Source organism: Strix aluco, chromosome 1 (assembly GCF_031877795.1).
Source record: "Strix aluco isolate bStrAlu1 chromosome 1, bStrAlu1.hap1, whole genome shotgun sequence".
Taxonomy (NCBI): Eukaryota; Metazoa; Chordata; class Aves; order Strigiformes; family Strigidae; genus Strix; species Strix aluco.
The window spans coordinates 158,086,715-158,102,173 of NC_133931.1; the positions used below are offsets into that span (position 1 = coordinate 158,086,715).

At 70.6% G+C, this 15,459-nt stretch overlaps 3 protein-coding genes across 3 annotated transcripts in view; 2 read left to right on the forward strand and 1 right to left on the reverse strand.

Moving 5' to 3' along the window:
- Nucleotides 1–1,854, forward strand: part of NOS3 (nitric oxide synthase 3) — a 15,071-nt gene extending 13,217 nt beyond the window's left edge. The window contains exons 13-16 of the mRNA XM_074816629.1: nucleotides 10–131; nucleotides 879–1,026; nucleotides 1,376–1,570; nucleotides 1,643–1,854. Of these exons, the coding sequence (XP_074672730.1) occupies nucleotides 10–131; nucleotides 879–1,026; nucleotides 1,376–1,570; nucleotides 1,643–1,765 (588 nt within the window). The 3' untranslated portion in view covers nucleotides 1,766–1,854. The remainder of the gene's footprint in view (nucleotides 1–9; nucleotides 132–878; nucleotides 1,027–1,375; nucleotides 1,571–1,642) is intronic.
- A 902-nt stretch (nucleotides 1,855–2,756) lies between these two features.
- On the reverse strand, nucleotides 2,757–10,136 carry ATG9B (autophagy related 9B). Its single transcript, XM_074842506.1, is given in 17 exon segments — nucleotides 2,757–3,157; nucleotides 3,322–3,440; nucleotides 3,591–3,681; nucleotides 4,200–4,302; nucleotides 4,443–4,654; nucleotides 4,724–4,822; nucleotides 4,824–4,958; nucleotides 4,960–4,971; nucleotides 5,079–5,258; nucleotides 5,330–5,483; nucleotides 5,567–6,315; nucleotides 6,412–6,553; nucleotides 6,642–6,812; nucleotides 6,906–6,968; nucleotides 7,123–7,168; nucleotides 7,470–7,584; nucleotides 8,992–10,136. Coding segments are annotated over 15 exon segments (2,361 nt in total). The 5' UTR covers nucleotides 7,570–7,584; nucleotides 8,992–10,136; the 3' UTR covers nucleotides 2,757–3,157; nucleotides 3,322–3,336.
- Nucleotides 10,137–10,753: 617 nt separating this feature from the next.
- Nucleotides 10,754–15,054, forward strand: ABCB8 (ATP binding cassette subfamily B member 8). Its single transcript, XM_074842529.1, is given in 17 exon segments — nucleotides 10,754–10,856; nucleotides 11,362–11,626; nucleotides 11,734–11,889; nucleotides 11,969–12,063; nucleotides 12,145–12,250; nucleotides 12,329–12,472; nucleotides 12,474–12,491; nucleotides 12,607–12,692; nucleotides 12,772–12,869; nucleotides 12,956–13,061; nucleotides 13,156–13,189; nucleotides 13,284–13,420; nucleotides 13,516–13,610; nucleotides 13,817–13,950; nucleotides 14,091–14,238; nucleotides 14,552–14,802; nucleotides 14,882–15,054. Coding segments are annotated over 17 exon segments (2,046 nt in total). The 5' UTR covers nucleotides 10,754–10,764; the 3' UTR covers nucleotides 14,963–15,054.
- Nucleotides 15,055–15,459: the final 405 nt, after the last annotated feature.

Below are 15,459 nucleotides of genomic sequence, written 5' to 3' on the forward strand. Positions count from 1 at the left end.
TGCCTGCAGGGCCCCCTCATTCCGGCTGCCACCCACCCCCGAGGTCCCCTGCGTCCTGGTAGGACCCGGCACCGGCGTCGCGCCCTTCCGCAGCTTCTGGCAGCACCGGCTGCACCACCTGAGAGCCGGAGGTTGGGGACAGGGGGACGTGGGGCTGGGGATGGGGGAATGGGGGACACGGGGCTGGGGACAGGGGTCTGGGGACAGGGGGACGTGGGGATGGGGATAGGGATGGGGACATGCTGACATGGGGCTGGGGACAGGGGGACATGGGGACAGGGGGACACAGGGCTGGGAACAGGGGGGACATGGGGCTGAGGACATGGGGACATGGGGACAGGGGGCTGGGGATGGGAGACACAGGGCTGGGGACATGGGGACATGGGGACAGGGGGACATGGGGATAGGGGGACAGGGGGCTGGGGACATGGAAATACAAGGCTGAGGACAGGGGTGGAGGCTGGGGGCATAAGGACACAAGGACATGGTGGCACCGGGATGCGGGACAAAGGACACAGGGACACACAGGGATGGAGGGGCGTGGCAACCTGGGGACAGAAGGTTGGGGGGCAGGGGCACGGGGACACGGTGACACGGGGGGTGCAGGGTGTGGTGATGCGGGGGTGTGGGGCCATGGGGGCATGGGGAGAGGGATGGAGCCTGGGAACATGGGGACACAAGGCTGGGGTGGCATGGGGATGGGGGGACACAGGGATGGTGAACATGGGGACAGAGGGACGTGGGGATGGGGGGACAGGGCAGCATGGGGACAGAGGGACATGGGGAGGCTGCAGGACACAGGGGAGTGGGGAGGCAGGGGATGGGGACACAGGGACATGGGGCCACAGGTCCAGGTCGTGGGCGGTGCCCCCCCACAGGTGCCCCCCTGGGCAGCATGGTGCTGGTGTTCGGGTGCCGCTCCTCCGCGCTGGACCACATCTACCAGCGGGAGATGCAGGAGGCGCAGGAGCAGGGGGCCCTCAGCCAGTCCTCACCGCCTTCTCCCGCGAGCCGGGGACCCCCAAGGTGGGACGGGACGGGGGCGGGATGGGGGTGGGAACAAGAATGGAGACAGACTGGGATGGAGCGGAGGACAGGGGCATGATGGAGACAAGGATGGGGGAAGAAATGGAGGGGATGGGGATAGGGACACAAAGACAGGATGGAGGCAAGGGTGGGGACAGGGACAAGGACAGGGTACGATGGGGCGGGGTGGGGACACGGGGCCACGTGCTGGGTGTCAGCGGCCGCCCTGGTGCTGAGGGATATGGTGGAGTTGGGAATGGTCAGTGTGAGTTAACCTCACGCTGGTTGGACTGGATGATCTTCAAGGTCTTTTCCAACCGAGATGATTCTGTCATTCTGGTGTCCCCAGACCTACGTGCAGGATGTGCTGCGGACGCAGATGGCGGCAGAGGTGCACCGGGTGCTGTGCCAGAGCGCCGGGCACATGTATGTCTGCGGGGACGTGACGATGGCCACCGAGGTGCTGCAGACAGTGCAGCACATCCTGGTGCAGCAGGCCGGCATGACGCTGGGGCAGGCGGGGGACTTCATCAGCGAGCTGCGGGTAAGGGCCGGGGGAGGCGCGGCACGCCGGCACTGCACCCGCCACGCCGCCCTGACGCCTCGCTCCCCCCAGGACAAGAACCGCTACCACGAAGACATCTTCGGCCTCACCTTCCGCACGCAGGAGGTGGCCTTCCGCATCCGCAGCCAGTCCTTCTCCATGCAGGAGCGCCGGCAGCCAGGCCCGGCCCCCTGAGTGCGCTGGGGCAGGAGGGGCCCCCGCGGCTGCACCCCGGCCCCGCTGCAGGCAGCGCCGCCTCCCCAGTAAAGGTTTAGTTTTGATAACCCCGGCCCGGCGCTTCGCCTCCCCTGGGGTGGGCACCGCCAGCACCACACACGGAGGGAACGGTGGGGTGGCCACAGGTGGGCTGGGCTCTCCGGCCGTGGAGGGGGCAGACGTGGGGCAGTGGGAAACGGCGGGTGGGTGGGTTGCGGGGGCACATGGCCATGGGCCCCGTGGCTCTGACAGGGAAGTGATCTTACCCCTGGACTCGGCACTGGTGAGGCCACACCTCGATTACTGGGTTCAGTTTTGGGCCCCTCACTACAAAAAGGACATTGAATGACTCGAGCGTGTCCAGAGAAGGGCAACGAAGCTGGTGCAGGGTCTGGAGCACAGGTCTGATGGGGAGCGGCTGAGGGAACTGGGGGGTTTAGTCTGGAGAAGAGGAGGCTGAGGGGAGACCTCATCGCCCTCTACAGCTACCTGAAAGGAGGGTGCAGAGAGCTGGGGATGAGTCTCTTTAACCAAGTAATAAGCAATAGAACAAGAGGGAATGGCCTCAAGTTGCGCCAGAGCAGGGTTAGACTGGCTATTAAGAAGTATTTCTTTCCAGAAGGGGTTGTTGGGCGTTGGAATGGGCTGCCCAGGGCAGGGGTGGAGTCCCCATCCCTGGAGGGGTTGAAGAGTCGGGTTGACCCAGCGCTGAGGGATCTGGTGGAGTTGAGAACGGTCAGTGTGAGGTTAATGGTTGGACTGGATGATCTTCAAGGTCTTTTCCAACCGAGACCATTCTGGGATTCTGTGTGACCTGCGTGGCTGCAGGCGAGCGGCACCGCACCGGCACCACCATCTGCCCACCACACCCCCAAACCACCAAGGCGTTGCACCCCCACGGCATCCCCCTGCACAGCCCCACGCCCCCATGGCATAGCCCCCCAGCCCCCCGCTAGCTCTGGGGCACAGCCTGTCTGTAAACCTTTATTTCCCACGGCGGCTCGGTGCGGCCAGTGCCCGGGGCAGGGCACCGTGGGGGGCAGAGGCGTGGACAGGCAGCAGGAGCAGGGACAGCAACAGCCCCACGAAGGGGCACCCCATGCCCCCCCCTAAATATAGCACCTTGCAGGGCTGGCTGCCCCTGGCAGCACCCCTGGCCCCGCGCTGCAGCGGGGCCACCAGCAAGGCCCCGTGCCTGAGCAAGGGGCCCGTGTGGGCAAGGCCAGCCAGACCACCGCGAGCCCAGCCCCGCCGGCAGCAGGGCGGGCAGCGGCGAACCTCCCCGCTGCACCCGGTCCCAGCCAGCACCTCCTGGCAGCTCTCCCGGCACTGTGCCCGGCAGCACCGGGAGCTCTCGGCATGCCCAGGACCCTGCGGAGGAAACGGGTCCATCAGCAGCAGCCCCCGCAGGAGCGGGGACCCCAACAGGGGGGATGCCGGCACATGTGCCAGCTGGCCACCACCGGGCCCCAGCCCCACTGGTCACCGACCCTCTCCAGGTCAGGGCTGCCTGGTGGGGCTGTGCCCTCACCCACCGAAGCAGAGGCCAGTTAGCTTGACGTCTCCTCTTCCTCCTCCTCTTCCTCCTCTTCCTCGGCCCAGCCGCCCAGCGGCATCTCCCGGTGCTGAGCCTGCGAGGCCCTGGCAGCCGAGCCTGGGGTGCAGCAGGGGGGGTCAGAGCCACCCCAGCCCCACAGCCCTCACCTCTCAGAACCTCCCCCAGCTGCCCCATCTCTGGGCTCAGCCCTGTGGGGGACAGGGACCAGCACGTGTCCCCAGGACCCCCACCCAGCATGGTGCTCACCTGTGGTCACGGAGGGCGGATTGGGTGTCCCCGCAGCCACCCACACCCCCACGGCCTGGGGCCCAGGGCCCTGCTGCTGCTGCTGGTGGAGCTGGAAGGGTGGGAAGGGTGGTCAGAGCCCCCCCCCCGTCGTGGTGGTCAGAGCCCCCCAACATGACAAGCTGTCCCCACAGGGCAGTGGGGAGGGGGGTTCCCAGTGCAGCTCACCACCCCTGTCCCCAAAGAGGTGGCAGAAGTGGGGACACGTCTGCAGTGATTCACCCCCCAACACCCAGTCTGGCAGCAGCTGTGGGGTCCCCAGCCAAAACCAGGGGGAGGGGGGCGTCATACAGCAGAGCGGGGAGCGCAGGGTCAGCCTGGCAGGGCACTGGGGACCAGAGTCCTGGGGACAAGGGACTGGGGACCAGGGTCAGGGCCAGGCAAGACCCTGGGGTTGGGGAGTGGTGGGCAGGAGGTGAGGGCAGAGCACCCGGATGGGCGCAGCTGCCCCTCGTGATGATCCTGCAGGCAGGGATGCAGGCAGGGGCACCTGCATCCGGTGGGGGGGGGGGGGGCTGTGATCAGGTGGAGCCGGGAGACACGTGGCCAGGGGGACACAGTGGGACGCACCTCGTGCAGGTAGATGGCATGGAGGCTCATCTCGGCCGAGGCCACCTCGGAGAGCAGCGCCGAGCGGCTCAGGCTGCGAAGCCGCGACTCGCTCAGGAGCAGGCTGCGGGCAGAGCCGGTCAGCATCACACCAGCATGTGGGGACCCACCATGACACCCCCCTCCCCATGCCCGCTCCACCAGCCCAGTGGGGTGCAGAGCCCCCCCAGACCCCCCCCAGCTCCCTCCCCCCTCAAGCAGAACCTCTCCTCTGGGAGCCGGCGGTCAGTGGGGCAGCCGGGGCTGTCAGCGGGGGGGCCGCGTGCCCGCCCGGGCAGGGGGGATGCCAGGGATGCCAGGACGCTGGCGGCGGCACTGGCGGTGCTGCAGGGCTGGGCGAAGCGCCGGTCCCGGGACACCAACCCGCTGGCTGAGAGGATGGGCCGGGCCAGGACACTGGCCAGCAAGCCGTCGGGCTGTGGAAACACACATCAGGGCAACCGCACTCAGAGATTCCCCCCAGCCCCATCGCCCACCCTGCTCACCGCTGCCGCTGAGTCGTCGGAGAGGAGGGAGGTGCCCAGTGCCCCCTCGGCCAGGATGCGCTGGGCAGGCGGCGTGGCGGCCGCATCCTGCTGCACCTTTCTCCTTCAGCTGGCTGAGGAAGAGCTCGCTCGGTGGCGGCGGCTGCCAGCGCGGGTTGGTGATGGCGAAGTGCATCAGCGACAGCTCCGTCTTCCCGTTCTCTGCTTGCTGGTACACGGAGGCCTCTGTCTGCCCCGGCCGACAGCCACTGCGGGGCAGTGGGGTGAGCAGGGCTGCTGCGTCAGGGCCCCTCTACTCCTGGGACCCCCATCACCCCAAGACTCCCACCTCGGAACCCCTGCCCCCCAACCCCACCTGGGGATTGCCGTGGTTGCGCACGTCGAGCTGGGCGAAGGAGCAGATGTCGCCCACCCCCACCACCTCCACCGTGAAGTTGCGGAAGAAGTCGACGATGTCCAGGGCGCGGGCGGGCAGGGCGAAGATGAGGATGAGGGGGGTGAGGATGGGGCTTAGCAGCTCCTCCAGGATGAAGACCTGCGGGTGATGGGGGCATCAGGAGGTGGCTGGGGTGGGGGGGCGAGCTCCCTGTCCCTGCCTGCGCTCACCGCCTTGTACTGGAAGAGCTGCGCCATCTCGCTGCGTGTCTCCGACCGGCTGGCGTTGCCCTGCCAGTGGTCGGGCATGTAGTGGACGTGGGCCAGGACGCGCTGCAGCAGCTGCTCCGGGCACCACACCGTGTGCTCGTCGGGGATGAAGGACCTGCGGGCGGGGGGGCAGGCGTCCCACCTCCCGCTCGGCCACCCCGCCGCCTGCCATGCCCGCCAACGGCCCCGCACACCCACCTGGCCAGAGTGACCACCAGCCCCAGCAGCGTGATGGCGGTGAGGATGTGCTGCACCGTCAGCACGTCCTCGTCGTAGACCGTCAGCACGATGAGCACGGCCAGGATGGAGCCGGCGAAGAAACCGACATTCTTGGCCAGCACGGTGAGCAGCGGGCTGGTGAAGGAGTTCATGTACTTGGTGGCCGGCTTGTAGCCACGGCTCAGCCGCGCCTGCAGCTCGTGGTTGAGCTCGTTGAAGTGGCGCAGGTAGTGGCGGCCGTAGAGGGACCAGCGGCGGGCGCCCAGGCTGCTCGGCTCCCGCTTGATCACCTCGGCGTAGCTGAAGAAGGCGTAGAGGAGCTGCCAGACCAGCACGCAGGGGCAGAGCAGGAGGTTGGCCAGCCCCAGCAGCACCATGGCCCGTGCCAGGCGCTGGGCCAGCTCCTGCCGGGCGCCCGCCCGCTTGCACTGCGGTCGCAGGCTCCACTTGTTCTGGAAAAGGGAGCCGGGGCCCCAGAAAAGGAGCAGCTCCAGGTTGTACTTGAGGCCCTGGGTGAGGAAGACGACGGAGCCCAGCAGCGGCAAGTGGAAGCGGACGGGCAGCAGCGACTTATTGACCATGGCCACCATGTAGTTTTTGAAGCGCAGGATGCGGTGGTAGATATCGAGCTCTGTCAGCTCCCTCTTGTGCACGCACATCTGCTGCCGGCGCTGCAGCGAGATCAGCCGCGCCTGCACCTCCTGCCAGCTGTAGCTGCAGAGCCCCTCCTGCACCAACGACACGCCGACCGATGCCACACGGCTCAGCACGGCCCCGCACGGCGCAGCCGGCCCCGGCAGCCCCCTCCCCGCGGCCCTGCTCACCGAGGGGATGTTGAGGGCTTTGATGTAGAAGGCGCGGATCTCCCAGTAGCTCAGCAGGCCGCAGAGCACCTTCACCAGCCGGTAGAGCCAGAAGATGGCCGCCATCACCAGCAGGAAGATGATCCAGCCGCTGGCACGGATCCTGCAGGGGACGCGTGTGAAAGGGGGGGACCTGGCAGCGCGGGGACCCCTGGGCAGTCGTGCCGGTGGCTCCCGGCCCCTCTCCTCACCTCTGGGCGCACTGCGGGGCGGGCAGGACGGCATCGGGCAGCGTCACCTTGCTGCGGTCGGGGGCCGCCCCGCCGGCGTGGCTGTGGTTGAGCGGCCGGTTGGCGAAGAGGACGTCGTACTCCACGCAGCACAGCAGGAAGGTGGTGAAGGTGACGACGAACAGGAACTGCCTGGGGGCGGCGGGGGGATCAGCGCAGACCCTCACCCCATGGCCACCCGGCTGTGGTGGGGCGGGTGGGGGCGGGTGTCCCGCCAGCACTTACACCAGCTCAAAGATGTCGGAGAGCATCATGCAGGCAAAGCCGTTCTTCTGGTGGAAGTGGTAGATGTTGGGGGCGCGTTAAGGAGTGTGCACCTGCGGTGCTGGACCCCCCCCCCGGCCCCCCACTCGGCACCCGGGTGCTCCCGCCTCCCCCCCGCCGCTGCGGTGCCGGCCGCGGGCAGGGCTGGGCAGCAGCCAGGCAGGGGCCCTGCAAGGATATCTTGGTGAAGAAATTATCCAGGTTCTTGATGTGGTGCCAGGAGTCTGGCAAGGAGAGAAAAACAGCGCAGGCTTAGTCAAGGCCATGGCACAGACCACCCCGGCCCCACCACTCATGCCCCCCACCCTGGGACACACAATCCCCCCACCTGTGACCAGCTGGAGGGCTGCAGCGTGGCCAGTGTCCCCACCCCACATGTGGCAGTGCTGGGTCTGCCACCCCCCCTGGGCTGGCTGCCCTCCCTCCCCTCCAGCCGAGCCCCCCAGCCCATGCCCCATGGGGGAGGCCACGACCCCCCAGACTGTGACTCCCCACCCCCCCCGGCAGCATCTGGACCCCTGTTACCTTGCAGCCCCTCGGTGACGTGCACCAGCAGCTCCTCCTCGCCGGGGGGTGAGTCCTCCTCGAAGTCCTCCAAGCGCCGGTACTCCCCCTGCGCCGCCATCGCCCGCCGTGCCGCCTGCCAGGGACGCCCGTCGGCACCCGCCACCGCGGCACAGGGACGCCCCGTCCGGCGTGGACCCTGGCAATGGGGGTGCCTGGAGGGAACAGAGCTCCCCCCCAACCCCACCAGCCCCATGGGCTGTGTGGGGCAGCCGGAGCCCGGCCGCGGGGCACGGAGATGCCGCGGCGTGCCGGGGCGAGCCAGGTTGAGCTGTCTGCCCCGCGGCCGGGAGGCGGAAATGCCGGCGAGGTCACGCAGCGCCACCCGCGTGCCCCAAATTCGGGCGGCCTGAGCTGGCCTCCCGCATCGCGGCCATGGCCATGGTCACGGCCACAGCCCCGTGCATGTCACCCGTCCCATCCCATCGGCTGGATCACTGCCAGCACACGGCCGTGCCCCCACTGCAGGGCTACAGCTCCCCAGGGAGAGACCCCTGCCTCCGCTTCACTCCGCTTCCCCCCTCAGGCCATATTGCCTCCCCCCCCAATCCAAGCGGAGTGGATCCCCATCCCACGGACCCCCATCCCCAGATCCCCATCCCCACGGACCCTCATCCCCATGGAACCCCCTCCCCACGGAACCTGGGGGGCAGTCAGGGCAGCAGTTGGGGTTCAGGACCGAGCTCAGGGCCAGCTCCCGAACTCCAGTGGCCTCTTAATGCCCTGAGGATCCCTGGCCATGAGGGAGAACAGGACCCCAACCCCTTTGGGACAGGGCAGGACCCCTGGGCTCTGGGTCAGGAGGGATCGCAAACCCTCGGGACAGGAGCCCTGGCCCCTCGGGGCAACACAGGACCCCAGTTCCTTTGGGGCAGTTTGGAACCCCTGAACCCCTCAGGGCAGGATGGAACCCCCACCCCCCCATGGGGAAGGACAGCACCCCCAATCCCTCGGGGCAGGATGGGACTCCCACCCCCCTTGGGGAAGGACAGCACCCTCAGCCCCTGGGGAAGGAGGGGACTCCTGGACCCTTGGGACAGGATGGGACCCTCAAACCCCTGGGTCAGGAGAGGACGGTCACCCCCCCCCCCCCGGGAAGGACAGGACCCCTGAACCCTCGGGGCAGGATGGGACCCCTGGACTCTCAGGGCAGGACACCCCCTCCCCTCGTGGCAGGAGGGGACCCTCAGTCCCTGAGGAAGTACGGGACCCCTGGACTCTCAGGGCAGGATGGGACCCTCAGCCCTTTCGGGAAGGACAGGACCCCAGTTCCCTTGGGGTAGTTTGGGACACTCCCCCCAACCTCTTGGGGGCAGGATAGGACCCCCACCCCCCCGGAGAAGGACAGCACCCCTGGCCTCCAGGGAAGGAGGTGACCCCTGGGGCGGGATGAGCCCCTCAGTCCCTTGGGGAAGCACAGGACCCCCCCTGCCCTGGGGCAGGACAGGACCCCCCCATCCACCCCCCGCTGCCCTCCCCTTACCGCCGCCGGTCAGTGCTCCCACAGCCCCGCACGTCACCAGCGTCCCCTCCTGTGGCCAGTGCCAGTGCCCGGCCGGGCTAGTGGCCACAGGTGATGCCGGCCGGCCCCACCCTGCTGCGGCCTGACTCACGGCACCAGGGCCGGTGTGGCGAGGCCGCGGGCACGAGGGAGCCCCGGGGCGGTGATTCAGCAGGAGGGACGCGGCCGGCAGAGAGGCAGGCACCGCCGGACACACCGTCCCCGCGCTGACCCCCGGGCCTTGTGCAACACCCCGTTGGGGACAGAACCACCGTGTCCCCCGGGATCGGGTGTCCCGGCTGGTGACGCCGGCACAACCCTTCCCCCACGTGCCCCGCACCGGGCGGCCAAAAATACCCACAGGGCCCAGGCACCCGAAAATAGCCCGGGCGGTGTAAACAGCGGGGGGGGACGAGGGCCAGCAAGAGGACCCCCGTGTCAGGGCAGGGCAACCCCGGCCCCCCCTCGACATGCTGGTCCCCTGCGCGCCCCAGGGGACAGACTGGCCCCACAGGGACACGCGCCCCTGGCAAGGGCCTTGGTGACCCCTGCGAGGACACGCCCGCCCCAGTGTCCCCGGGGTGGCATGTGTGTCACACAGGGACCCCCACTACCCCTCGGGGACACACGCACCTCGGTGGGGGCACAGGTACCCACATGGGGACACAGGCAACGTGACAGCCCCACGGTGACACACCCCCCGTGGTGACACGTACCCTCAGTAACACCGTGGTGACACACACACCCTGCAGGGACACAGCCACCCCGTGGGGACACTCCCGTGGGGACAGCCCCACACACAGACAGTGGCACATCGATGGCCCCACAGAGTCACCCAGACCCCATGGGCCCACACGTGCCCCCGTGGGGACACAGACACCCCGATGACCCCGTGGGGACACATCTGCCACATACAGGCACCGGCAGCCGGTGTCCCCGTGTCGCCTGACCGGGCCAGGTGTGGGCATGGGGGGTCCCCGGGGCAGCGTCCCAGGCCGGGGGACCCCGGGAAGGAGTGGGGTGACCCCGCACCGAGGGCTCCGGGGCACCGCGATTGCCTGGGGCCGCGCTGGGGCAGCCGCTCCCGTGTCCCCGTCCCCCGGTGACCCCCGCGGCCGATGCTCAGCGCCCCGTCCCCCGCTGCCCCCCCCCGGTACCCCCCGCCCCGGCTCACCTGGCGCTCGGTGCTGGCGCGGTCCCCGCACGGCCGGTGTCCCCGGTGCCGGGCTCTCACCTGGCCCCGCACCCGCCCCGGGACCGGGACCTCGTCCCGCCGCCGGGCATGGCCGCGGCGGCACCGGCACCGGCACCGGGGGGGCGGGCGAGGGTCTCTGGCGGGTCCCCCGCCGTGGGGAGCGCGGGTAAGGCGGCACCGGTGCGGGGTCCGGGTGCGGTGGCCGGGGAGGGGGGGACACACACGGTGCAGGGCCCGGGTTCCCGGAGCGGGGCCCGGGGAGGAGCGACGGCCCCGACGGGCCCGGGGTGCCGGAGGAGGCTCTGGGGAGCGACGGGGGTGCGGGGCCCCGGGGAGGGGGTGCCGGAGTACGGGGCTAGGGGGGGCCGAGAGGCCGGTGCGGGGTCAGGGCCGGTGCAGGGCCCGGGCCGCGGTGCTGGGGCTCCGCCCGCCGCAGCCGGTACCGCCCCGGTACCGCCCCTGCCCGCCCCTGCCCGCCCCGGTACCGCCCCTGCCCGCCCCTGCCCGCCCCTGCCCGCCCCGGTACCGCCCCTGCCCGTCCCTGCCCGCCCCTGCCCGCCATGCTGCTGCTGCTGCTGCGGGGGCTCGGCGCTCGGTCTGGGCTCCGCTCGGTCCCCGCTGCCCTGCGGCCCCCCCCCGCCCCGGGGCGCAGGTACCGGGGAGCCCCGGGCCGTGGCGGGGGGTGACCGAGGTCCCTTGAGAGGGGGCGGGGGGAGCCCGGACCCCTGGGTCCCTTGGAGAGGGGCGGGGGGGGAATCCGAACTCTTGGGTCCCATGAAGGTGCGGTGGGGGGAGCCCGGACGCTGGGGGTCCCCCCGGGGGTCAGGGGGTCGAGGGGGTGGTGGGGGATGCGGGGGGGTTGGGGCTGCCGGGGGGTGCAGGGGTACGCGGGCACCTCGGGGCAGTGGGGCTGGGATCCCACATGCTGCAGTGGGGGGGCTGGGGGGAGAGCGGAGGGGGCTGGGGGCTGGCTCTCAGCTGGGGGGGGTGTCCGGGAGCCGGGAGGGGGGGGTGCGAGGGTGTCCCCAGCCCCGGGACAGCCCAGGTTGTCACAGGGAGGCTGGCTGTGCCTGGGGGGGGACAGCCCTCGCCAGCCCGCCCCCCCCCCCCCACCGTGTCCCCTGGGTCAGGCACCCCGCACTCACCCCTCTCCCCAGTTTCAGGTATGGGGGGGGACGCCTGGGCCTCGCCGGCCCCCCTCGCCCCCCACCAGCCTTGCGCTGCCTGCTCCTGGCCGGCCCGGCCGCGGGCTGCGTGGCACTGGGCTTGCTGGGCACGGCCGCGCGTTGCCAGGAGGTCACCGTCCCCGCCGTCCCCGTCCCCCCCGACCCCGCGCAGCCCCGGCCGGAGCCCGCCTTCGACTGGCCGCTGTTCTGGACCTTCCTGCGCCCCCAGCTCCTGGCCCTGTCGGCGGCCGTGGCGGTGAGTGGGGGCGGCTGCGGTCACCCTTGTCATCCCCGTGCCACCGCGGCGGCGTCACCCCTACTGTCCCCGTGCCGCCGCGGCATCACCCCCCACCATCCCTGCAGCTGGCACTGGGCGCAGCCCTGCTCAATGTCCGTATCCCGGTGCTGCTGGGGCAACTGGTCAACGTGGTGGCCCGCTGCGCCCGTGGCCACATCGCCGGCTACCTGCGGGAGGCCCGGAGCCCAGCCCTGCGCCTGCTTGCTGTCTACTGCGTTCAGGTGGGTGCCGGCACCCCCAGCTGGATGAGGGGGTCCCGGGGGGCTGCCCCCGACCCTCCCGAGCTCATCTCCTCCGCAGGGGCTGCTGACCTTCGGGTACATCGCGCTGCTGGCGCGGGTGGGGGAGCAGGTCGCGGGCAGCATGCGCAAGGCGCTCTTCGTCTCCCTGCTCCGGTAAAACACCCCGCGGGGCGGCGGGGGGACAGGGTGCGGGGAAGGGGGGGACCCTCAGCCCACGGCCCCGCTGCCCGGCAGGCAGGACGTGGCGTTCTTCGACGCCAACCGGACGGGGCAGCTGGTGAACCGGCTGACGGCCGACATCCAGGAGTTCAAGTCCTCCTTCAAGCTGGCCATCTCACAGGTGAGGCCCGACGCCAGCGGCACCGAACCCCCCCGTGGCCCCCAGCACTCACCCCTGCCTGCTTTCCACCCCCCCCAGGGCCTGCGCAGCGGCACCCAGACGCTGGGCTGCTTCGTCTCGCTCTACCTGCTCTCGCCCAAGCTGACCGGGCTCCTGCTCGTGGTGCTGCCGGTGCTGGTGGGCGCCGGGGCCCTCATCGGCACCGTCCTCCGCAGCTTCTCCCCGCCGGGCGCAGGAGCAGGTAACCCCGCATTTGCCACACACCCCCCCAGCCCTGCCAACCCCTGCAAGGGACCCCGGGGCCGGAGCAGGGGGTGTCCCGTGCTGGCCCCCTTCTCTCCGTCCTCTCCCCGCAGGTGGCCAAGGCCACTGGGGTGGCAGACGAGGTGCTGGGCAATGTCCGGACTGTGCGTGCCTTCGCCATGGAGGACCCACAAGCGGGGTAAGGGGGTGACGGGGGCTCTTGCCCGGTGGAGGGGGGTGCTGGGGGGGTGCATCAGCGCCGTCATCCCTGCTCGCAGGCTGTACTGCGCCGAGGTGGACCGCGCCGGCTGGCTCAACGAGCGGCTGGGGCTGGGCATCGCCGCCTTCCAGGGGCTCTCCAACCTGGCACTCAACGGTGAGGGGGTGCCGTGGGGCGGGACCCAGCGGTGCTGTGTGGGGCAGGACCCTCTCAGGGTCTCACTGCCACCCCACACCCCACAGGCATCGTCCTGGGAACCATCTTCGTGGGAGGCTCCTTGATGGCAGGGGATGAGCTCTCGCCCGGTGACCTCATGTCCTTCCTGGTGGCCTCGCAGACGGTGCAGAGGTGAGGGCGCGGTGCCCCCCCCCCCCCCCCCCCCCCCAGCGCCCCCCTTCCCTCTGGTGTGCCGCTGAGCTCGGCCTCTCCTTGTGTACCACAGGTCCATGGCCAACATCTCCATCCTGCTTGGGCAGGTAGGTGGGGCGGGAGGCTCCTGATGGCCCCCCTGCAGCTGGAGGACAGGGGCTGGGGGCCGGGGGGTTGCTCCCATCGCTGTCCCCCCCGCAGGTGGTGCGAGGTCTCAGCGCCGGTGCCCGTGTCTTCGAGTTGCTGACACTGGAGCCAAGCGTGGCACTGCGGGGGGGGGGCTCCATCCCCAGCCACTCCCTGCTTGGCCGCATCTGCTTCAACCATGTCTCCTTCAGGTGAGCCGCCACGGCACCCCCCGGCCCCCCCAAGCCACCCTACAGGCTGGGAGATGCTCCCACAGCCACCCCCCCCTCAACTCCTCTCCCTGCAGCTACCCTACCCGCCCCGGCTACCTGGTCCTGCGGGACTTCAGCCTCACCCTGCCTCCCTGCAAGACTGTGGCCATCGTGGGACCGTCTGGAGGAGGTACTGGCCCCCCCCGGCCCTCCCCGCACACCCAGGGCAGGGGACACCCAGAGCAGCATGGCCTCAGTCCTCTGCCCAATGAGCCCACTCAGCGCTGGGGACTGGGAACCAGCGTCCGCAGCTCTCCACAACACTGGGGCTCACGGCCGGAGCTGGGGGGGGGTCTGGGGGTGGCAGTGCCATGGGGCTGAAGGGTCCCCCCCCAGGGAAGTCGACAGTGGCGGCGCTGCTGGAGCGGTTCTACGAGCCCACACAGGGTACCATCACCCTGGATGGCCACGACATCTCCTCCTTGGACCCCTCCTGGCTGCGCGGGCAGGTCATCGGCTTCATCAGCCAGGTTCGGGGCTGCTGTGGGGCACGGGGTTGCTGTGGGGGGCTCCCCGACAGTGCTGGATGGGAACCCCCTGGCCCCCGGAGAGGGGAGAGAGAGGTGGCCCCGTCCAGGGCTCAGCGCTGAGGGGCCGGACGCTACCGCAGGAGCCGGTGCTCTTCGGAACGACCATCATGGAGAACATCCGCTTCGGGAAGCCGGGAGCCTCCGACGCGGAGGTGTACGCGGCGGCGCAGCTCGCCAATGCCGACGGCTTCATCCGCAGCTTCCCCGAGGGCTACGACACCGTTGTGGGTATGTGCCGGGCTCCGGAGTGGGGCACGGCGGGGGTGGGAGGTGGCCAGGCACCCCCAAACAGGTCCAGCCACCCCATGGGACAGACGGACGAGCACGAGACCCTGGCCAAGGCGGCCCAAGTCCCCTCGGGGACACCGGCTGCTGGTCACTGCCGGGTGGGTGCAGCGGCTATGCCTGGGTCCCTGCAGGAAGAACATTCTGGGGGGGGGGGCGGAATTCCCCGCCTCTGGGGTGGGAACACCATCCTTGGGGTGGGGGTCCCTCCCCGGGGTCAGGTCGGCAGCGGCATCCCTGCGGTTGTCGCCGGCAGGTGAGCGCGGCGTGACACTGTCGGGGGGTCAGAAGCAGCGCGTGGCCATCGCCCGGGCCCTGTTGAAGGACCCCCCCATCCTGATCCTGGACGAGGCCACGAGCGCTCTGGACGCCCAGTCGGAGAAGGTGGTGCAGGAGGCGCTGGACCGCGCCGTCACGGGCCGCACCGTCCTGCTCATCGCCCACCGCCTCAGCACCATCCGGGGCGCAGACCTCATCGTGGTGCTGGCGCAGGGCCGGGTGGCCGAGGTGAGCCCTGGGGGGCAAGGGGGGGGACACAAGGCGGGGGATAACCACATGGGTGACACCGTCTCCACTGTCCCCGCAGGCAGGGACCCACGAGGACCTGGTGCGACGGGGGGGGCTCTACGCCGAGCTCATCCGCCGGCAGACCAAGGACCGATCCTGAGTGGGGGGCAGACCCCCGGGAGGGGGCGGGGGGGGCCACCTGCTGACGGGGTGCCCCCCTGCTGCTCCCCAATAAAGCAGCGATGGAAGGCGGCTGTGGGGGGCTGTGCTGTGTGGTGCGGGGCTCGAGGAGGCGGGACACACCGGAGCAGGCAGCGGGAGCGGGGCGGGGGTCGTAACGGCCCCGCTGCCCCCTCCCCTGGCTGCGAGAGGGCGGAGCCTCGGGGGGTGACGTTGGATTTGGGGCGGGGCTGACCCCGCCTCTCCCTGCCTGCGCACCCCCGGGGACGGGCAGCTGCCTGCAGGCCGGGTGGCTTTGCAGCCCACGGGGATGGCAGTGTCCTGCGTGGGAAGGGGGGGGGGGGGAGGGCCCTGTGTCAGCCCCCGCCGGCGTGGGGGCCCCCTGTGTCACCTGCCGGGGGGATGGGGGGTCCCTGGGGCCGCCCCGGGGAAGGGGAGCGGGGGGCTCTGCCCTGGCCGTGCTGGGGTGTCACTCGC